The following is a 24,749-nucleotide window of genomic DNA, read 5'->3' on the forward strand; positions in this document are numbered from 1 at the left end:
TCCTGTACTGCCAATTGTTTCTTCTTCCAAAACCATATTTATATTCTCATACTTCTCTGAAGAATTTCCCCCTGCTCTTGGCCCTATGAGTTCCATCCCGTCCTTCCTACAGCAGTTAGTATATCACTCATATTTTGTGTGCTGTTGACGCACCACTATAGGTCAAAGCTTTGGGAAGAAATAGGTCATGGGCTTTTGGAAGAAAAGTACAAATTCAAACTTCAAAATGCATTAGCCATTTAGCCAATCTTTACAATAAACCCCAAAATTGATTACTGAAAGACTACTACGGCAAAATTGACCTAATTTTAAATGATAGGTAAATAACATTTAACATATGTTTCTTTTCTAGGTAACATACAGAAGAATTATTTCTCCTATTATATTCCTATAATCTTAATCACCCATTAGATTCAGTCATAAAATGCAGAACTATTACAGCTTCTGATAACAAAGTGTGCCCTCTATTTTCCACTGGAATACAATTTGCAGAACCGCAGGAAAAGCATGGCCATGATGAGACTGAGATGTGCAGATGTTTTTAGAGTTCCAATGCTCAGGTAAATTACTATACTGAGCATCTCATTATTTATTTATTTATTTTTATTTAGCTATACTGCTTAATCACAGTTGTCACAAAGGTTGAAAATTCCCTACCCTGATCCATGGAAAATGCAGGTAGAAGAGAAATTGGGCGGGATGAGGAGGTTCCTCCTCTAAATTTATGGAGCATGAAAAGAAGCCTAGCAGGTGGAGATCATCTATTTTACTTTCACTAATCAAGAAGTCCCTGTTCTCAAATGTGTTCGCTTACAGGAGGATCTCTCTGCCATGGATGGTGCTGTGGGGTTGAGTCATGCCAGGTTTAACCAAACTATAGTTCTCAGGGGTTGATACAATATTGCACATGTATTCAGTGTCCTAGTGTTCATGCCCATCAGCATGAAAAAGGAGTTCTCCAGCCACCGTATGCTCTGAAGTTAAGCATTTAGGAACACTGAAGACAACAAGGTGCTTCAGTTTCAAAAGAATGACATGCAAGTTCTGCTACATACAATGACACTTCAAGGAAAACACATTGGACCACCCCAAATCATTTGCCCATGTAGGTGAACAGAAAATAGTAGATTTAGCTGAAAGGCATGACATGGAGCACATCAGCACTGATTGTTGCAGTGTACCCATCTGAGCAAGCAGACTTGTTTTAAATGGAAAATAGCTTGCCAATTCTTTTTAGTGATCTAGCTGCAGTAAAAACCTTCAAAGCAGCTCAAGCTGTGCACATGCTTTCTCTCCATTCATGAATATGCCCCATGTGCATACATCCATAATTAGGTTTTCAGAAATAACATCTGAACTTGGTTCTTAGCAGATATTAGGACCAAATTAGATGACTAATGGCTATACACATCATTAGCACACCCCCTTAAGGAAAAAACAACAACCTTAAACAGCAGGTGTGTATATTATTTTCATCACAGCAGCTGTGCATGGGGAGATAAGGGTTAACTTTTTCTTCCTGCTGTGAAATCAATGAAAGTTTCCCTTTGACAATGGGAACTTTCCTTCCTAAGAGCAGCTTAGATAGCATTTTTGGCCAAATTGCACTCCACACACTGTGGTCCCAATGAAAACTGGGCCCACATGTACCTATTAACTTAAACACACAAGCACACACATAATTGCTAATGACACATCTAGTACCATGTCTCATTTGCCCTCGGTTATCCAAAAGCACTACCAATTAAAACAGATTCTCATGGTTCATGTTGACAAAGAAGCCTGATTATACTTCCTTTTGAAAGAAGGGTGGAGGCTAGTGAGTGGAGCTGGGGCAGTGGGGAAGAGAGAACTGGAAATATGGGAATATAGGAGGAGAAATACACACATCCTTCTTCCTGCTGTGTGCCATTGCATTTGAGGAAAGTGAGCAGAAAAGGAGACCAAGGCTATGCCATGAGAAAGGGTTGCAAGTGTGTCAAATTCTAGATATCTCTTCCTATCCACCTTCCATGAGAAAAACAACCACCCAGGGCCCCTCCAGATGTCCTTTTTATCACGCATCATGATAAGCCATGCTCATGATGCTATTGGGGCAGTTACACGCAAGCCTGATTTCATTACTAACTTCCTACTGGAATCCTTTAACTTTATGTACCACAAATGTTTTTCGTTATTTCAGTCCCACTTTTTTGTGCTATAGCCACTCCAAACAGCAATAATATGATAGCATTGTGAAAGCACCTCAAAAGAAACTAAAGTGGAATAAATTCACCACTATTATTGTGCCAAGAACACATTGAAGAATGCTGTACATCCACAATAAAACAGGAACACCCATGAGATAGCCATTTCAAATGATATTGAGACCAATACCTTCAGTTGACTTATACAGTATATAGTAAGTTGCTGCTTTTTACAAAGTCAGGCCATTGACTTTGTATGGTCTACAATGACTGGCATAACCTCTCTGGGGGCTTTGACAAGAATCTTTTCCAGCCCTATCTGGAGATGCCAGTCCTACCACGGTTCTGCATACAAAGTCTGTGCTGTATCACATAATTATATTTCCATCCCCCCAAACCTCTAAAAAATAAACCTTCCCCACCAGCTCAGCAGATAGGTCCCCTTAATTGCCTACACTTTTGCCCTTAATAGCCTACACTTTTTTTTGCTGTTCAGTGATAAATTAAATTATATGCAATTTCTTTTCACCAGACAATCACCATGACTGATAAGTGGGGTTGAAGAGAGGGAGAGAATGAATTTGTGGGATCAGAGGATGGGAGGGAGAAAGAATCCATGAGAGAGAGGAGAGTTTCAGGGAGGGAGGCCGGCTTATTTCTGAAATCAGATTAGATCAGACATAAGCTTTTTCCTGATTTTTCACCTATTTTTGAGCCAACCTGACATGATCTGGTGGTGGTGGAAGAAGTCATTCATCTCTATTCAGGCACAGCCTTTCCCCAAGTAAATGCTGTAAGTCGCTTGCAGACATCCAGGTAACAAGCAACAAACAACAAAAATAATAAGTGTTCTTGCTCAGTATCCTTGTATTTTACTGCAAATGGAAGTGTCATGACTAGCAGTTTTAGATGTTCCTAGTAAAATGGGAGAAATGGGAGTGCCTGATCACCTCATCTGTCTCCTGAGAAATCTCTATGTGGGACAAGAAGCTACAGATAGAACTGGATAAAGAACAACTGTTTGGTTCAAAATTGGGAAAGGAGTATGACAAGGCTGTATATTGTTTCCGTGCTTATTTAACTTATATGCAGAATTCATCATCCGAAAGGCTGGAATGGATGAATCCCAAGCCGGAATTAAAACTGCAGGAAGAAAAATAACAACCTCAGACATGCAGATGGCACAACTTTGATGGCAGAAAGTGAGGAGGAATTAAAAAACCTTTTAATGAGGGTAAAAGAAGAGAGCACAAAATATGGCCTGAAGCTCAACATCAAAAAAACTAAGATCTTGGCCACTGGTCCCATCACCTCCTGGCAAATAGAAGGGGAAGAAATGGAGGCAGTGAGAGATTTTACTTTCTTCGGCTCCATTATCACTGCAGATGGTAACAGCAGTCACGAAATTAAAAGACGCCTGCTTCTTGGAAGAAAAGCAATGACAAACCTAGACACCATCTTAAAAAGCAGAGACATCACCTTGCCAACAAAGGTCTGTAAAGTTAAAGCTATGGTTTTCCCAGTAGTGATGTATGGAAGTGAGAGCTGGACTATAAAGAAGGCTGATTGCCGAAGAATTGATGCATTTGAATTATGGTCTTGGAGGAGGCTCTTGAGAGTCCCATGGACTGCAAGAAAATCAAATTATTATTATTTGTTTGATGCTACATTGTTTTTAATATTCGGTTGGAAGCCGCCAGAGTGGCTGGGGAAACCCAGCCAGATGGGTGGGGTATAAATAATAAAGTATTATTATTATCATCATCATCATCATCATCATTATTATTATTATTATTATTATTCATTCTGAAGGATATCAGCTCTGAGTGCTCACTGGAAGGACAGATTCTGAAGCTTAGGCTCCAATTCTTTGGCCACCTCATGAGAAGAGAAGACTCCCTGGAAAAGTCCCTGATGTTGGGAAAGATGGAGGGCACAAGGAGAAGGGGACTACAGAGGACGAGATGGTTGGACAGTGTTCTCGAAGCTACCAACATGAGTTTGACCAGGCTGCGGGAGGCAGTGGAAGACAGGTGTGCCTGGCGTGCTCTGGTCCACGGGGTCACGAAGAGTCGGACATGACTAAACGACTAAACAACAACAACAGTAGTAAGATAAAACACACAGTAACCCATAGGCTGCAAGCAGCTCTTGGCTGTTCTTTGTACAGCCTGCCAAGTTCCCGGGGAGCCCTATTAACTCCCTCCAGCTCATTGGGCAGCAATTGGATGGCAAAGAAAAATAATCACTTTCCATACTGATAATAAGCATTAGGATGGTGATTTAAGCTGCTTGATTGTAATAAAACCTCGAAGCAGTTTACAAAACAAAACATTTAAAATATCAACAAAAAGACAGTTAAAAACAGGTATTAAAAAATTCAAACACTGATTATAATCAACAATCAACTAAAAACAGATTAAAACCTAAGTACCTTCTAGATTAGCTTGCCTAAACAAAAAGGTTTTAAGCAGGCACCTGCCATATGTCTACAGGCGGGGAGTTCCTCTATACAGCAGGGAACCACACTAAAAGATTGATTTCTTACAACTGAAGAACAAGCATTATATGGCACCTGTAACAGTGCTAGTCCCACAGACTGGAGTGGGTGAGTGGGAATATATAAAGGAGATCCCAGTGATCAAAAGATTACTGTCCCCATGCTACTAATGCAAAATTACAGGGTAGTGTACCTCCCTCCAGAAATCCCAGAACTATCCATGCCACTGTTTTCATTTTGCTTTTGCCATTGCAGACAGTGATCTTGGCTGCATCAGGATCATTAGAAGGCCTTAAAGCCTCCACTCCCCAGTGATCCCAGTGATCCAACTAAATATGTTTTGTTTCATCAGCCATTTACTATAAGCTCTTGTTCAGAAAATACATGAGTAACTTACTGAACAACTTGATTTAAGTAAATTATTAAATAGTTCATTTTGTTTATTTAAAGATGTCATTCTATACCTGCTTACCCGGGAGTAATCCATATTGGATTCAATAGGACTTACTTCTGAGTGGCATGTATAGGATTTCATAGTAATCCCTCTTGTTTTAAATCAGTGCAACTTGAAGGCCAGTGAGTACTGATGAGATGTTCCTAATGCCAGCTCTCAGTTGGAAATAATTTAAGATAAAGCAAGACCCCTGCCTTCACTATACATAACAGCTCCACATGGAATGCTGGTGAAAATGCTTAGGTGTCTGATGGAGGCTGCATGCATCATCCATTAGTATGACATGACAAGGTTACTCAAAATAAATGAGTTAAGGTTTCTAAATGCATATCAACCCAAATACTTATTATGTAGTACTATGTCTAACCACAACAGGACCACTCAGCATGAAAGGCTTGTGGATTACAAACATAGCCTATGATGATCCCATTCTTCCTACAGCTTTATACAGGCACAAGTGGGTTTTTTTGCTACTTCAGAATACATTGCTGCATTACTCCCTTATTATTTTCATTACAGTAATGCTGAACTAACAGTGGCTGACGCAGCAGTAAATTGGCTGCATGTATGACCACATAAATCTGAGGAGACCCACAGACCACTGAAGTACTACGATATCTGACAGCACAAATGCATTGTAGTCGTATGCACAATGAACAGTTTATGCAGATAGATCTTTGCATTTATGGAGATTACTACTAAAAGAAATACAATTGCAGACCTAAATCTCATATTTATTGTCTTTATTCAATTTTCCGAATAGATTTACTATTGATGATATTCACTGAAAATAAACTTCAGGAACAGCTATGTTAGTTGGCTGTATCAAAAATAGCAAGAAATTTTGTGGTACTATTAAGCCTAATGAATTCAGATACAATGAAAAGGATTCTGACCCGCAAACATTTAGCCACAATAAAATTGTTGGGCTGGTATCCAACATTAGTCATACTCAGTGGGCCAGTTATTGATTTACTGAGTCTACTCTGAGTATGACTAACACTGGACACCACCCTTAGTCTTTTGCTGTTGTTTTACTAAAATTTAACATTAATTGTTAAATTTGTTTGACTCATTGAAGTTTAAACAAAAATATACTGAAAAACTGGAAGACGTTTTTGTCACCCATCACAATTAAGCATCTTCCTTTTGCATGCCCTGTTGCATTCTCCCTGTTGCATGCAGTGACAGTACGTCAGAGCAGGCTCAGCCTCCAAACAGCACAAAGTATCCCTAAATTTCATCTGAAATTTCTTCCTGTCCATGAATACTCCATAATTTTCCATTCCTTCTTATACTGTAAGGTTTGATAATGGACAACTTCGCACTAGCATGTATTAAAATAATAATAATACTGAGCCAGAATGTGTGTGTATGTGATATTCAGTGAACATATTATTTTTCTTGGACATTCATAGCACTCTTAATTTATTTATTAGAATTTTCAATTACCTCATTCAAATGCCCCATGTTAGATAACACTTTAAAAGTCCACATAAAACCATTGCAATAAGCATATATTAAAGTATGTGGGTGGAATTCAACAGAGCAATGAAGAAATTGTTCTGTCATTTCTGCTTGCTTGATGAAATGACTTCCCCTCTGTCCCTTGTACCTTGGTCGAGTGGATTTTTTTTGGGGGGGGTGAGAGTCGTAGGGGGGAAGAACAGGAAGCCCCTTTACACTAGCAGGGGTCCTCGAACTGGCTTCTACTAGTGGAACAGGGTAGCTGAATCCAGCCTTATATTTTATTATTATTCTATTTTCAATATTTATAGGTCAAAGCCCATTCAGTGTGAGAATGGACCAAGTTATAGGGAAGGATAGGACCTTTAGTAGGCTCTGCCTTTCTTCCTTTCTAGGACCTGGCAAGGACCCTTATTGATCAACACTGGATTTGTGAGGTGACAGCACCTTCCTCACCATCCCATTGTGATTTGAAAATGAGGGTTCTGATATTTGAACATACAGCATCTCCTGTTAAATTGCTGCACATGTTACTAGGAGTGGAACAAGAGATACAAAATCTCATTCTAGCTTTTCCATAATGACAGTGCTGTGATTGCATGCAAAGGTGTCTGTATGCTCATCTGCGTAAAATATTATTTATGTAGAGTGTGGGCTCCAAAAGAAGAGTAAGTTTTGAAATCAGAGCCCAAGCTGAAAATTCTTGAGTAACTTTGCCATAAAGGTTTGTATGCTCATTGTTTATATCTGCACACACTCTGAGAATGCAGAAATTAATTCCACAAATTAAGAATTTAAGGGTTCTTAAACTATTTGTCTAACCAATTTTCAAGGGGTGTGGTATCAAGAACTTTGGTATCAATGAACAGTGGCGACATATATAACTTTTCCTTGATCCATTCTGAGAAAAAAATGTATATCTTCCTAAAATGCCTTAGGTTTTAAAGGAGGTAACAATTCTGATCCCCCCATTTATATCTCTGTATCTTTTCCAGATATTATATAGCAACAGGTATTCTTTTTTATGAATTCCTGTATAAAATGTCATGACAGTGTAAAAATACAATAAAATAGATGCACCTTCACAAGTAATGCTTTCAAAGAACAAGATATTGCTATATGATTTAACTGTGGACAGTTTGTGCAAACACTGCAGTGGATTGCTCTTTCAATTAGAAAAAGGGGGAAAGAAAGATGTATCATACACATGTTTAATAAGCTGTTTTATTGTTTTTAAAACAATATTACAAAAAGCCTAATTCCTGCAATAAAAACAAATGCTATCCTTCCTCTTTCCTTAAGATACACAGTAGAATCTAACACCTTGCACCTTCAGTCCAATAAATGAAACATAAAACTTGAGATATGTCTTGCCTATAAAATGACTCATTCAGAAAATGCAAACCATATTCCTTTCAGATCTAAAGAACAACTTTCCCACATGTATTGCCAGAGTTTGTTGCAAAAATGGCTTTTAGGTCAGCTGTCCCAATGTGGGATGTGAAAAGATATAAAGATCAAATACTTGTTGTCTCCTCTTCCAAGCACATATTGCATCAGAGGCCACCCCAAAAAGTCCCTGACTTCCATAAAAAGTGTTTTGAGTATCATAAACTGATTCAATAGGCAGGTAAACTCAGAAGCTGCAACTTAGAATGCATAGAAACTGCCCCCATAGCTCTTGGATTTCACCCACTGCATTTATTGCCAGGGTGTTAGTATTCTACCACCTAAAATACATTAATTCTCATAAAGCACCCACCTACACACAGCCACTCCCCAAAAGATCTGCTGGCATCAGAATAATATATTGTGTGTGTTAGGTTCTAAAGTTCAGTGGGTTATCAAGTCCAAGCTGCCTGCCCTACAGCAGGATCCCTTTCACAAAATGGATTCATCTTGTGAGCTGTACCTATTGCTCAAGGGGATATTGGGCTAACGAGTGCAGTGTACCTTTCCTGTAAAAGGTATCTATGTCCAATACAACATTGCACAATATTTCTCACAATAACACTACATAAGCAGGCATACAAAAAAAGAAGTAATTACAATGAAGCAGTACACAAGTAAATCTAAATCACATACTCAACACATTCCATAACAGCACATACAACAGCCACATACAGTTATCCATTTTCTATTAAAACAAGCCAAACAGAACTTTTAATATCAGCTAGTCTACCACAGTATTAAAACCAACTGACAACATTAGCACAGTATATATATGCAAAAGAATATACATATTCTGTAGCAGGTATAGCAGACCAGGTGCACTGCAGACATTATGGACTACAACACCCATCATTCAGTGAGGTTGTTCTTCCTAATTGTGTTTCATAGAATTATAGAATCGCAGAGTTGGAAGGGACCACAAAGGTCGTCTAGCGCAACCCCCTGCAATGATGGAATCTCAGCTAAAGCATCCATAACAGATGGCCATCCAACCTCTGCTTAAACATCATATTTGCTTAAGTCACATTTCAAATTTCAAGTCACACTTGCACATTGCTGTACACACCAGAGAGGAGGCAAGGATATTTTCAACCAATGTGCATTACCTGTTTTGTTTCCATGCATCTCCACCCTCCTAACTCCAATTCATGAAACTCTCGTCTATGCATATGCAACTCCTGTCTCAAATGTACACACCTAAGCTTAACTGCGAAGTGAATGTAGCATACATTTTTTTTATCAGATACAAGCTGGTAAGGGCTGATGGGCATTGTAGTCCAACATGTATTGAGTGTACTATGTTTGCTAGCTGTGGTCTAGAAAGCAATTGAGAAAATGGTTCTCCTTTCTTATTCTGAGAATCATGGCTACTTACATCCTAAAATAGCACTTCATGCCATTAGCAGTTTGATTTAAACTCAAATTTGCTTATTCCCTTCAGTATTCACATCTTGCACTAGGTAGTTCTATATTGATAGACTGTTGCCGGAATGCCCACTATCTGGTTGAACAATCAAGGCTTTTTGTGCCAATCATGACATCCCATCTTGTATTGGTAAATTCTGTTCGCATTCATTATCCACAAAAGTTATTTCTTGGGAAGCACTTATGCAGTTCCACCAACTACCAATTATTATTTCCCCCTGTATCAGGTATAAGCTACTGTTTTCCAACTTGGCTCAGAGCAAGGCTTGAGAGAGATGAAAACTAAAATTTCGTATATTCCTAACATGAATTTATGGCCCATTAGATGTGGCATACAACTATTTCTATAACTGATTTATTGCAAGAATGGCTAAGTCTCTGTTAAACAACTAAATGAATAAACTTCAGTCGCAACTATACTTAATGCTGAAGTAAATACTTTCACATCCTGATGCCCTTCTGCAGAAATATGTTGAGGATCATGTTAAGAAAGTAACATTTTCCACATACTGCAACAAGGAGTTTCTATAATTTAGTTCATTCTTGAACTAATGCTGCAGGAATCAGCACTAAACTTTGATTATACCAGACCACTGGCACCCATCTACATCCCAATTTCTTGCCGTAAAAGGTTAACCACTAAGTGTGAAGTGAAAAATATTAGCTACTAACAGATAGATATCTATCAACCACATCCTCCTGCAGCACATTTGAAAGGAATTAAAGAATATGGGGTTTGGACAGAGCTGTTTTATTTAGTACATTTTTAAAAAAAATCAGTGAAAGCAGCTTGACCTGTCTATAATGACATAAAACTTAACTTTACTTCAGAATTAATTTAAAACACATACTGTAAGAGGATTAAGATTGCCATAGGAGTGACATCAGAGTTCACATTAGAATCTGATCCATTCTACCATCAGACGTTGACCACCTGACTATTCAGTGACATCTTTCTATCTCACATGCAGCAAACAAGCAGATTACACATTATGTACATTAATTTCAAGAGAAGCACGTGGAAACCAAACACTAACAGCATCTCCATCAATCCTATGATTTTTCAAAATACTTTTATTTAAAGTAATATTTCCTTTTAATAGTTTATACTCTCTTGCCCACCTCCAAGTTACTATTACTATCCAACTGTCTGTCCTCTACCCCCAACAGATAAACAAAAGGAAAACAAATAGGGACAAGGGTAAGTAATACATCCCAACACAAAAAACATCAAATTCATTTTAAGGAAATAAAACAGCTCTCGTGTATTCCTTAGTTACTATATAAGTAATTGTGAAGCAAAGTCCTATCCCGCCTCACAGCAACTGATTTAGAAATTGGGTTTTGTGCTAACATTTTGCTTGAAAACTATATTTATACCCTAACCCTATGCATGCCAAATTGGAAGCTGTAGTGTTCAAGGGAGTTTACCTATGAAAATCATATAAAGGGTTATGACTTTGCTTATTTATCAATGAGGGCAAACCACAGCATTTCCAGTTTTGATTAGATACAATCAGTCAGAACCTTTTAATATTTTGCAAACCTTAAAACGCATGCTAATAACTGTACATTCACCGTTACTACACAAACCTGCAGTGGTCTGTGTATTAGTATTTAACAACCAGTCTGCAGTGCTGAGCAGAGTCATGTCACCTAAAGGAAAATTGCAAAGAAAATGAAAAAGCTAGTACCTTTTCCACACATGTCCCAAAAGAATACGTACAAAAATGTACAGAAGTTTTCCATTTCTTTTTAAAATTGTTAACTAATTAATTAAAGGGCAGTGCTTCAGGCTGTGTTCCTGCAGTCTACAATCTCTAAAATATAACCTTGATTCAACATCCAGACTAATTTTTGTACTCCTTTTTATTTTTCCTCATTTCCTCATGCACCCACTATCCCTTGCTCTGGGGGATACCTTGCCTGATAAAGACTTCTGTGGAAATCACAATTTCACAAATTGGTTGGTCCTATTAAAGGAGTTCTTTTTCTCCTTACCAGTGCACCATTTTTCTCTTTACTTGGAACCATCACATTAAAACTTAACTTCGATGTAAGTGTGTTTATCAACAGGAAAAGTTTTCTGGATTTTGTTAAGATAAAACAGTATGCTTACATTCCAATTTTAAAATCAGAAGTCAGTGGTGTATGCGCACACACAAAAAGATAAACAGCACAGTCCTCTGCATGTCTGGAATCAAGTCTCTGTGTTTAAAGATCTTTATTCACAGGTAAGTATGCTATGACTACATCCTCAATCAGATGTCTTTATCCAAAAGGCAGTGGTCAGTCATTAATATTGACTAAGGTTGCAATCCTAAAGATACAAATTTGCATTATTTTAATTTAGAGAAAGGGGACAAAAATGGTCTATCTGACAAAATACATTGCAGCTCCATTAGATTTAGAGGGAATGGAGGCTAAAAGTATAATCTGATAACCCAAATAGTCTTCAGTTAGAACTCAGACCAAAAAAATGTTTTGGGTAAAGGGCATGGGAATGGTGGGTAAATGGATAACTCATTTGATAGATGTTTCACATCACTGTCATTGCTATAGTCAAACTTCAGTAAGTGCCCATGAATAACCATTGGAATGTTATCTAGTTATACAGTATTTCATATCTAATAGAAAAGTAAGGCCTGGTAATCTGAGGTGGTAAACTAGTGTGTAAAGGCTCTACCATTTCAGTTTCCAGATGGGAGCTCCTCCATCCAAAATAATAGTAAAATCCACCAGATAGAAAGCTAGCTGACAGGAAGCTGAAGGATACTTTCCCTGACATGCTGCTTTGTCTATGTGCAGAAGACTGTTTTGTATGAAGGAGTATTCTGTCATGAAAGCCCCCACCTTTAGTCCGAAGTGGCATAGTCCAGACACACATTTACCATCTCAGTGAAAACTGAGGTCTAAAGTAATCCCATCATATCACAAAAACCCCCACCAACAACTCACCTTCTGTGCCATTGGGTGTCATGGAATTATTATTTATGTGAGAATTATCAAGTTTTGGACCATTGGGAGATTCACTACTACCACTTAGTCGACTATGAGGGCTGGCTAGATCCTGCATTTCCATAGACCTTAAAAAAAAAAAAAAGTGAGTAGAAAAATTGACTACTGCTTTCAGATCTGACTGTGGAAGTACAACCCATGCCCCACCATTGATTTTACTATTTCATATACATTATTACTTTCTTAGTTTGCCTTACATTTTTGAGTTGTTTCATACACTCATTTCATAATGGCTCTGTATAATACACAATCCTTAACAGATTTAAAATACATTTATACCTGCTTGTCTACACATTTTTATAAAGCACAAAATTAGAGACAAAAATTAAAATGCATTGAAAAGTACATCCCAAGTGCAATACAGTCACACTGTTCGCTTGCATATAATTTACCACCCAATTACGATTTAATGGGCCTCCAAACCAAATAAAACACTTGAAGCAATAGTTGAACCTACGCTCAACTGACAAGGAATGAGATATTCCTGATGTATGTGTTTACTCTGGCAAACTACTTAATTGTTCTTCTGTTTCCGTTGAAACAAATGCAGCATTAAAACATTATTATGTCTGCTCTCTTGTTTGCTTTGTGGATTACATAAAGCGTGCCCAATTGAAAAGGGATAAGGCCAATATACAGTGAATCCATACAGGCATTAGTATGCCTTAGCACTTTGCAGTACTTGAAGTGTCACTTAAAGTGAAACAAGAACAGAATCAGTGCAAATTGTCAATATTTTATAGAATATATTGCCTCTCTTGTATCTTAACTGTGCTTACGATTCCTGATCATAATAGCTTTTATAATACTCAACTTCCATTAGATTTATACTGAATAGAAGATCTGCCTAATATAGTTAAGGGGCAATGTTCAAATAATGTACTCTAGAATAAGGGCCCTTCGGCATGAAGAAAGTTTTGGAACACTTGATTCATTTCTATGTAATGAAGTATCAGTTTGCATTAAGCCCAAAGTTTACAATATGCTAGCAAATTTTGCTTTCGTAATATTTTTGGATTAAATATTATCAGGAAAAGTTTGCACAGTATACTTGAAGTCCACCAAGTCAGTTTAACTTTGGTTGCAAAGCTGTGCACCTCCTTAAGAGTAAACCCCACTCAACTCAGTGGAATTTACTACCAAGCAAGTGTGCACAGAATTCCATTGCACATTTTCTAACATAATTATGTATTTTACTTTCCACAGTTATATTGCTTTCACACTACAAATTTTCTCACTAATAATGCTCCATTTAAAAATTACCAGTTGGAGTCCTTTTAAATGCTAGACTACTGGTGTTACTTTCATGACCAAATCCAAACAATTTTAAAATACACAGAAGTGTATACATGAATTATAAAACATTTTAGTGCTGAGTAGAACCTTCATTTAAAAGTGCATATTTAAATTACTTCTCAAAGCAGTGAAACAATATTCTCCAGTTTAAAATGAACAACAATCAAATATCATTCATATGTCTTTCACATGGAGTAAAATAACTTCATTCTAAGTAGTTTTTTCCCCTACAGAAAGGCCACTTTGATCTTATCCTTACCTGCAAATGGATGAAACAGCAACATCTGAACTGGTTTGGGATTTTTGCACCTGCAAACCAGGGACACAAATAGAAGCCTCTGTTATTCTACGTTCATGTCAGGTCTTAATCTAACTAAACAAAGAAATCTTCCTGGGGATGGTAATGCTGTCTTTTAACCAAAAGAGAAGGAGGGGGTTACTGCTGCAGTGAAAGACATATTGTCTTTAAATTGAAGCCTCAACTGTTGTTTCCTCCAGCAGGTCTATCCCCCCCCCCCTTGCCCATGTCATGGGGAAGGCAGCCAAATGACGGGATAGTGATTCATCACTGGCCTATGACAGCTGCACACTGGATTTCCCCTCCCCCAATCAACATGCAAAGCAGTCTTGCTAAGGTAGTTTAGGAAGAGGTGCCTGGGTAAGGTAGCTATTAACAGAGAAAATATATCTAGCAAAGGGAAGAAGCTCCCTAATGCTTTCCCCCAGCATCCTCTGAAGATCTTTCAGTTTTTGTTATCACTGGCTGAAACACAGCACCCTCCCACTCCTTTAACTCTTGACAGTCTCTTATCCTTATCATGTTAGTTTTCATCCCTCCCTCCTCCTTCCACTCCGTCATTTAAGTTTGCAAGTCCAGTTTCCAGCCAACTTTGAAGACTGCAAACTGACGCTGAAGGATTTAAAGTCAAATGCAATGCTATGCTCCTATAATTTGACTGAAAGTTCCAGAATGTTTATGTTTATCTAGGCCAGAAATTCCCCTTCCTCTTATCTGCACCTCTCCCCACAATCAAGTTAAACTAAAAAAGAAGAGCATACACTTCAGAATGAATGAATATGAGCAGTACGCAAAAATATATTTCTAAAATGAACTCCGTGGTCATGAATTGCTCTTTTGCATTCTCTGTGAATGTACACTCTTTGGACTAGGGTGGGCGAGAGATTCAATAATGTTTGAAATCTAGACCCTCACTGGTTTAGTGCAGTGCTGCTGCATCTTATTAAAAAATGTGTAAGGTTGTGTTTAAATGAATAGCCTTTGATACCAGTTTCCACACTCACACACACACACACCCGCCAAAAAAGCCACTAACAACTGCCAGCAGGTGATAAAGCCCAGGTGAAGACTGGCTGCTGGCTTGAAAGCACAAACAAAACTTCCCCAGCAAGGACATACATTGTCTAAATGTCTGAATTCAGAATTCCACCCAACCTGAACTGACATCTCTTACATGATCACAGAACAAAGACAAGCAAGATGAGGCATTTTAAGTGCCATAAAAGTCATCCAGGAAAATCTCACTTGTGTGCCTCTAGTTTTTGTTATTTTTAATCACAGACAAAATTACTACTTTAGCAGGAGTACACCACTCGTATAAGCAGCCAGACAACATATAATGTTACACACAATAGCAAAAAGCATGTACTAACACAGATAGGAAAACTGTAACTCTCCCCCCACCAAAGGTATTTAAAATGCTGCATAGTGTGCTTTTTAATAGACCATAGCAAACCAAATCAAACTGGAGTATGAAATGTGTATTTGCAACAGCTAAGACATTTTTTTAAAAAGGAAAATACAAAGGACCCAAGTGTAAGATGGAAACTTTTTACTCTTAACCCTAGACACTGCGGTGGAATGGCTTCAGGATATGTTCTCTCCTTGTACTTCTGTACACCTTTAATAAATTATAGGAGGGAATGATGCATACTTTACAGTTATCTCTTATTAACAGTATGGAGGGCCATTTAAATATAATAATTTTAATTGAACTTCTAGTAATATGTATTAATGTTTTGTATATTATTTTGCTGATGTTGTAGAATATAATTTGTCAATTACAGACAATGAACAAAAATTGTTCTGAAAATATTCTATTACCTCTGTCTTTAAATAACTACTAGTGTGTATATATATATATCTCATATGCTGCAGATATTAGCATATCTTTTTAAGATTCTGTAAGCTGTGAGAGTTCATATCCAAGACCTTCATTTTCATTCGTCATACTTCAGTTACAGTCCTTTTCCTATTAAGGATTATTTAAACCATGTGTTGTGTGTTATGGTATTTAAAAATGATTCTTTAATCAAAATAACTTTAAAACTACTAATCCTTACTTAGATTGGTCAAGTGAATCCACATAGTGGTACAGGAAAAATAAATCTACTCTCAAGAATGCAAATGCAGACAACAATTAGACACAGATGTTGGTGAAATTAGTTACAATTTACAAAATGCTACACTTTACATGCTTTCAGGTTTTTTTGCAGGATGTGAAATTACAGTGCAGTAAGTAACTGCACTTAGGATGCCCAGTTTTTGGAAAGCAACATATGTATGAATAGCGTTTCACCGTTACTGCTACTTTAATATGTCTGCATCTACTGTCATCTAATACAGCCTTACCAACAAAGTATATGGTCTTCTATGGCTCATTAATTATTACACAAGTAGGAAGATTACAGCAATAATTAAAATCTACTCAAGAAAGAATACTTTAAAAATGGGAGGGAGAATTGCTACAATGAGCAAATGCCATGCGCAGGGACATCAGGCCAACAATATTTTAAATAAAACTTATTGTTCCTTATGAAAAATCACATGATTACTACTTAGGAAGTGGCTTTAAAAGGCTAAAAAATGTTTGACTAACATTGCCTCTTAGTATTTCTAAAATGAAAAAGAAAGGATTGTGATGGCAAAGCTACTAGCATCTTAAATAACACCAAAATGACACTTAAGTATCTTAAAGCAGTAACGTCTAATTCTGATTAGTTAATGAGATCTTTTAATTTTGGGTTTTTTCTAATTAAATTTATAATTCTTCACAGATGTAGGTTTTGTTGATGTTCAATTTGTCGCTCTCATTTTGTTAAACCTCACATAGTACTCCACCAATCCACTGAATAGCCACATTAAATCTGTTAATACCATGCTCTTCAACCCCAGAAATTATTTCCAGAAGGCAAACTTGCTTTGAGAGATCATCAAACAAGACTTAAGGTACACATTTTATCACATTTTCCCTACCACAGAGCTCAAGATGCAGGAGAAAATTCATGACTTTTGCACTGTTTATTATACTTTGGTAAATTACAAATCAAAAGCATCTGACAGAAAATCATGTATGAAGCCAAAAAGTTAATAATGTTCTGTGAAAAGTAAACTGTAAATGGGAAGGGATTCTAAATCTCAGCACCACAGAACAAATAAAATGTAGGTACTTGTCTAAATTATTGGTTTTCCAGACTTTTTTCACTTGCTAGAAGCAATTCTTATAAAATGACTATAATTTAGAACATTTCTTCCAGCTGAAAGAAAAAAATCAAAGTAAAAAATGCTATGCTTATTCAAACAAATATAGCTCACATGTGAGTTAGTAACTTACTTTCAACCACAGTTGTGATCTAAACCAGAAATTGTAAAGACAATGGGAACTTTCTAATCATATTTTTTTATATCTGAAACTGCATTTTTCCCCGCAAAGTTAACGTCTTCAACATAAAACATTGACAAAAATGGAAATAAAAAAAATGAAGAAAACCACAATTCTTAACTTCAGTATTTTACAAAACCCTGCCAATCTTCAATAAGGGCTACCTCCAAATGCTAAAGTATTTAAATGCACTTTTTTAAACCATGTGCTTTAAAAAATGTAACCATATTATTAAAACTAGATTAAATTAGTGCATCAATCCCCCAAACAGAATATTATAATGATAATCTCCCTAAATACATCTGAAATTTTGACATATCACTGAAATTTAAAAACAGAAGACATATGTCGCTGTGACAATGCTTCTGAAACAACAAAAATGTAACTTTGAAGCTGCAATCTTAAAGTCTATTATTTTGTACACAATGGTACTTACTTCCAAGTAAACATGCCCAGCATTGCATTGTATGTTGCACTTTGTGTAACAACTTTTTAGTTACTATTAAACATTCAACAAAACCCCACTCATTTGTTCCCTCTCATTTGGATCTGTGTTAACCCCTGCTGCGACCACCACAACTGAAACAATGGCTTGTTTTTTTAAAAAAAATCTGTCACTGTGCTGGGTTTTCAGCTTCCTAAAGCTAAAGATTGGTCATTAAGCAATAAAGCTGAACCTCAGGTAATGCCAAAATTCCATTAATATGTATTTTATACACACGCAGCGTCATGCATTTATGAAATCCATAATTCTCTTGAGGCTAGTACTGTAGAAAGAAACCTCCAAAAAACCTTAAAATGCAGACTCCAGAAAGTATGCATGAAGGGGAGGGGGAAGAGAGACAAAAAATAAAACAAAACAGTCACACACACACACACCATTCTGATGATCTAAAAAAATTATCCCTAAAGCTGACCATCTGGACTTTCCTTTCATTAAAAGATAAACTTACATTTATTATCGGCTTTAAAAGTGACTTCTGCACTCACCCTCCCCATTAAAGTGCACCTAAAATTTGGGCTCGAGGGTAATTTTATATAATTTGATGGCTGGTTGTTGTTCTTGGGTTTTTTTAAAGAATATTTTGACGTTCATAAAACAGCTTCAAGAAAAACATTCTTATAAATTTCGTGAGTAAGGAGATTCATAAACATGATGTAAAGTATGCTTGGGCTTTAAAGAGGTCGTTTCCTAATTTGAAGTGTTGAGTTTCCAGCAGTACCTAACGTCATATATAATATTGTCAGGGAGCTGTTTATTTTGCCATTTTGATAAAGCCCTCCTTTAAGGTTCAGCAGAGCTTTGCCAGCATTTAAACATATTAAGCAGGATTTCCTGCTTCGGCAAGAGCTGTCAGTCTCTGCCATATGTCCCCCTTTCTCTGTTCTTCTGAATTCTTGTGCCTTTTAGCCAGGTCTATAAAATTCATGGAATATATATATGATCACTCAGCATTGTGTTCTTTATTTTCAGTGACGCTCGAACACTTTAGAAAACCCAAACACAAGGCACAAAACGCAAATTGAACACAAATAAAGAGCTGAGAGACACGTAGCATCTGATTTGTGGGGAGGCTACGAAGCGAACCGGGAAACACAATTAACTGCAAAAAGTGACGTATATTAGATATTAATTAGAGGTGGGAATTGGGGGGGGGGGAGAGAGAGAGAGAGAGAGAGAGAGAGAGAGAGAGAGAGAGAGAGAGAGAAACGTGCAGGAGATCCAGGCGTGGAAGATTACTGAGATTCTTGGAAAAGTACAAACTTGTTTTGCAAACAGGCCACGGACGAAGGTGCTTTTCGTCTGAAAGCAAAAACAAAAACAAAAAAGTGTCCTCTCCCTGTTTTGCAAGATGGGGCAGCTGTTGTCAAATCCATGCAGTTTTTGAAACAGCCGGGTTCGTACTTACAGTGAACGGCTTTGCTGCATCCACCAAGTATTATGGGCTGCCTTCACGCTGGCGCTTAACTTAAAGCCCAACCAACCGTTGCTCACATAGTTTTGTTTTGGTTGTTGTTTTTTTAAAATTCCTAGGTGAAAAGCTCGCTCTCTCTACAGCCTGGTTTGGGCTTTAAAAAAAAAAAAAGTTTTTACTTTTTATTTTATTTTTTAAGTTCCCCCTCGACCAGAAGCGCAGCTCAGTCTTGGAGGGAAAAATCCGAGTTGAGAGCAGAGGGTGGCTGAGGAGCGAGCGAGAGGCTGACTGGACTGACTGACTTCTGTTGCTGTTGCTGCTGCCGCCGCGGGCTGTGCCTGCCAAGCGAGTGTGTGTGTGAGGGAGAGAGAGGTGGGGTGGCTGTGGGGAGCGGAGCTGAGGGAGGGCGCTGTGTCTTCGGCGAAGAAATTGAAAACAGCCACCGAGGGCTTTCCCAGGAAGGCTTAAAGTCGGAAGTGGCACCGAGGGGCCCGTCTCCGGCAGCGGCAGCACCCAGCTCTGAGGAGGACGCCGCCGCCGCTCCGAAATTCCCGCTCAAACGCCGCTTCGGGAAGGAGCCGCGGCGCGCGCGCTCTCTCTCTCTCCCGCTCGGCTCCTCAGCGAAGGCGGCCGGAGATATTATCTGTGGGGAGGCTGAGCAGACAAAGGAGCGGCAGCCCAATCTTCATCTCTTCCCCCTCTCCATATAGGTGGTTTTATATTTTATTTTTTTGCCCAGTCTTGTAGGTCTGCCTCGAGGCTTCTCTCTCTCTCTCTCTCTCTCTCTCTGTCTGTCTCTCTCTCTCCTTCTCCCCCTCCTTCTCCCCCTTTTGTTTATTTGTAATGCAAACCACAGCTATTCTCTTGTCCTTAAAAAATAAATAAATGCTAACACAATCGAACCGAGAGAGCCCTGGGCTGGCTTGCCTCAGAGGCAAACCTTTGCTGGCGAGCAGTTTGGGTATGCAAATGAAGGATCCCGCGGTATGTGAATAAACAGCTGTGGGGGAAGAATGCGGCCCGAGCGCGCCCTGTCAAGAAGCGCGCGGGATTTCTCGCTCTCTCTCTCTCTCCCTCTCTCTCTCTTTGCTGCTGCTTCTGAGGCACCATCACCACCAAACCATTTATAGCTTCGGAGAAGAGGCACGGGAAAGCCAGTTCTCCACCTTCCGAGCAAGAGAGAGCATAATTAGCTTTTCTCAGCCGAGAGCCTTGGGGGATATTGGCGGGGGGGCGGATTTAAGCCCCTCTGAACGGGGCAGTTTCTTTTAAGTGAGGTTTCTTACGAGAAGCCCGAAGCGGACGACAAAACGCGGGATCCAGCCGGGAGAAGCTCCATAAGGAAGGGGACGATCGAGTCCACTCTTTACAAAAATAATAATAATAATATCACGCAACATTCACGTCTGAACTTGACTTGGGCGCGCGTAGCAGATTCGTCCTCTGCTGCGTAAGGAAAGGGGCAAAAATATCCACATAAAAAGTCAGTTCAGAAATATTTAACCTACACTAAACCCTGCCCTGTGCCAACATCAAGCAATCTGACACGATAACCACAAACCTTTCAACAGTTCATAATGTGCAGATACAAATGATGGTGGGCAAAATGAATCATTTAAACACACTTCGACTTGGATTTCATTTTTAGAGCAATTGCACCTCATCCTTATTCATACTTGGTGGTGCACAGTGTCTTTTTACATTAATTGTGTTTTTATCTGTCCTTTGTGTACATAAAAACTCAAGCTAGGAAAGAATCTAGTGGGAATATTTTTGGTAACTGATGTCTTTTTAAAAAGAATGATATTTTAATACAATTACCGTTCTTCAAAAAATCGAACTACACATCACCAGAGAAGCAGTGCCCCCCACCCACAATAACAGAGTTATCCTGAGCTATTTAAACCAATCTCACCATAAGATATACATTTATAAATAAGCACAGCCTCCTCCACAATACAAATAATTTTCTCACAAGGAGATAAACACTGTGAATTGTACACATAACTTACTTATTCAAGTTCAAATGCCCTAGCTGGTTTCCGACTCACATTCATAATTTTGTTTCAGACTCTGTTATCATATATTGAGTATAGCCTTACCTTCCATTAACAAACTTTGTGATTGAAAACAACTCTCATAAATAGAAAATACCTTCTGGCTGCAATGTCCAGCTGATACACATTCTGAAGAAAATCTATCAATAAAACTTTCCACCAAGCAAAAAAGTTGTGCCTAACAGTCTTAAGCTGATACACCAAGGGTCTCCATTTGCTTAGCGCTGGCAAAAAAATAAAAAATCATGGGATAGACACCTACCATATATGGAAGGTTAAGGTCAAAATCCACATATTTCTACTGGATCTGTTAATGGAGCCAGTATAAACAGAGATGCTTGCCTTCTTTATATCGCTTAAACGTCATACTCAAAGTGTTCTTTATAATGGTTCATTAAACTGCACTAGAAATAGATTTATTTGCAATATTTTAATTTTATTAGGCAAGATTTTACTAAAATGAAATCCTTATACTTACTGTGACACAAGGAATAGCCATTGCTTTGGGCTTTATTTTCATTCTAAGCAATCTGTTAAAAGAATATGTTATTGATGTTTATCAGCATAAATTTGTTTCTCCAGCACACTGTTAAAATGAAAACATTAGAAAAGTTGGTACACATTGTATGTAGATACCTATTAAACCTTGCTTTCTTCCCCAGAAACACACAACTGCTGGAAATAATTTTGCAAATATGCAAAGAATAAAAAAGTGAGGCAATGTACCAACCCTGATATATTTCTACTATACAAATACAATACTAACCCAGTCTCTCCCCCCCCCCGCCCCCGCCAAAGATACAGTTTTATTAACTACATTAAGGCTACAAGCCTACATACACTTACATGGGAGTAAGTTTTATTGAACTCAGTGGGGCTTACTTCTGAGTAGTCATGTATCAAATTGCTCTTTCATAAGTTTTACAATAGATACTAAAGCAATTGCTTTCCATGCTTAAATTTTGTGTTGAAATCATTTGAAGGTTACACGATGAATTCAGTCTGAATGTATCCAATGTCAAAATCATTTATACTCAAATATGTATTTACAGTGGTTGACAGACAAGTAGCTAATTTTATGTACCAGATAGATATATTCAAGTCTGGAAAGACTAATCTACCTTGGATTTGCAAGAGATTCATTGGTGAACATTTTAATAATCCTTTAGTAAAGCATTCATTCATACTTCATACAGTGAGTAGAGATATAAAGGATCATAGCTTTGTAGGTCTGTGTTAAACTCCTGATCTGACTATTTGTATATAATTATTTGACAAAATGCCAGTAGAATCTGAAAAAATACCTGTTTCAGCATAAGCATTCCTTTTTAAATGTAATTTACAAACCACAGATTTGCTATTGGAGGCCAATTTTTCAGCAAGGGTAAAATAAGCTCTGTTTGATTTCACTATGAGCCTTATTTATATTATCTGAAGCGCCCTTCTTGACTTTATATGAGCAGATTCCTGGGTTCTGCATAGGGAAGTGTGTTGATTTTCATACATTGTTTCTGCTCTTAATGTCACCAAGGTCCAATCAACCCTCTCCAATTCACAGTTCTTGCATGCAACTTATCTGGCACTAAATTATATTAATATCAGTAGGACTTAATCCAACACATGCATTTGAGATCAAGGTGTTGGACAATGATCCTGAAACTTTATAGCCTGTGATCCCAAGCAAGGACATGCTCTTCTACTAATATCAATGGAAATTATTTCTTTCTATGCCTTTTAAGCTTGAGAAGTCTGAAAAAAGCATTCTAAAATCCCACTGATATGCTTACTATTTATTTGTCTAATAAATTTTCAGACATGTTACTGGAGAAGACTCCTCCTGAGGAGACATAGCTGGGGTTTTGTTTTGTTTTGTTAAAAAAATACAAAATACAATAAAGCAATAAAAAAGTCAAATGGTGTCAATTTTTTTTAAACCACCCTCCAATTCAGAAATTTCCAAAGCAGTTCACAATAACTCATAAGACATAGTAAAATAACATTAATCAATAAATATAGCAGAGAAAAAGTTTTTTAAAATTCAAATCACATGCCAACTGCTGGTTTGAACTAGAAGTTTTCACCTGACTCTTAAAAATCTACAGGGAAGAACTCTAGCAGGCTCCTCTAGGAAAGGAAAGCATAGAGCAGGCCCCACAACCAAGAAGGCCCTGTTGTATGTCCTTCCCACCCAACAGACACAGAAGTTGGTCCTCTCCTGCAAATCTCAGCAAATGAATTTCGAAAGCCGAAGAGTTTGATATTTAGCAGCATTTTGCATCACTTGCAAAAGGTGAAACGAAGGCAATACATTTGCTTAAGGCATCTTCAAATTATATCCTGCCATCTCTGAAATCCTTAAAGAGCAATTTACTTCATAAATAGTCCTTGTTTAACAGAATCTGGTAACTATATACTGGAATGCAAATCTTGCAGTATGCAAATGTTACAAATTACTTCCCTCCCACTCATCTTAAGGAGCTGATTTAAACACCTTCAAAAGATTGCACATTCCCAGTGTGATATTCCAATTTTTTAAATCTTTGAACAGAAGCCCTCAAAGCTGTATCAAAAAACTGCTTTTGAAACTCCACTGTGCATAATGGATCTTGACTCTCCTAGTCAGAAATACATGTCAGAATGTGTGTGTTTGAATCATACTCAGAGTAGACCCACTGAAATTAGTAGTCATGAGTAATCTCATTCGGAATATGAATAATGTTGGCTACAACTATGATTCTATGAACCCATAGTTTTGATGTTTGAATCTTTACTCTCTGTTCCTAAATTACTAATCTTGATCCACCAAGGCAGATCATGGGTATGGAACCATAATTGCACATATGCCAATGCAGTTAACAAAAGGAAGCAAAAGCAGTAGCTCTGCATCAGATTTTGGATGCACCTTGATTGGTCGAGAAAGTGGCTCTCATCTTCATTTGCAACTTCTCACCCTCTCCTAATCAATGTAATACAGGAGACTGTGTGCTTCACCAAAAAAACATTGGTTTTTGGTGTTAGAAGTCATGGCTAGGGAACCTGTGGACTGTAACTCCTATCAGCTGCAGCCAGCATGGCAAATGGTCAAGGATGGTGGCAGCTTTAATCCAGCAACACCTAGAGAGCCACAGATGCCCAGCCCTGGCTTTATATTAATTAATTAATTTAGAATTCTTGACAACCTACTTTTTAGTCAAAAGACTTTCAGAGTGGGTTGCATCCATTAAAACCTCTAAAAATGAGGCTTTGCGTCAGATGAATCTTCTTGGGAAACAATTCTATAACCTGGGCATCACAAAAG

General features: G+C 37.9%; 1 protein-coding gene across 22 annotated transcripts in view; it reads right to left on the minus strand.

Annotated features, from left to right (window-relative positions):
- Positions 1–21,689, minus strand: part of EYA1 (EYA transcriptional coactivator and phosphatase 1) — an 83,283-nt gene extending 61,594 nt beyond the window's left edge. For 4 of the 22 annotated variants that reach the window (XM_083623307.1, XM_083623306.1, XM_083623304.1 and 1 more), the window contains exons 1-4: positions 19,389–20,193; positions 14,058–14,107; positions 12,443–12,570; positions 11,078–11,140 (exon numbers count right to left, since the gene is read on the minus strand). In XM_083623307.1, coding sequence (XP_083479433.1) covers positions 11,078–11,140; positions 12,443–12,566 — 187 coding nt within the window. In that variant the 5' untranslated portion in view covers positions 12,567–12,570; positions 14,058–14,107; positions 19,389–20,193. Of the gene's footprint in view, positions 1–11,077; positions 11,141–12,442; positions 12,571–14,057; positions 14,108–17,914; positions 19,144–19,243; positions 19,283–19,388; positions 20,194–20,680; positions 21,389–21,496 lie in introns of those variants that run through there. The other 18 variants (XM_083623314.1, XM_083623310.1, XM_083623308.1 and 15 more) reach the window with 15 other exon arrangements.
- Positions 21,690–24,749: the final 3,060 nt, after the last annotated feature.

The sequence above is a fragment of the Podarcis filfolensis genome (genome assembly GCF_964270895.1).
Source record: "Podarcis filfolensis genome assembly, chromosome: 7".
NCBI lineage: Eukaryota > Metazoa > Chordata > Lepidosauria > Squamata > Lacertidae > Podarcis > Podarcis filfolensis.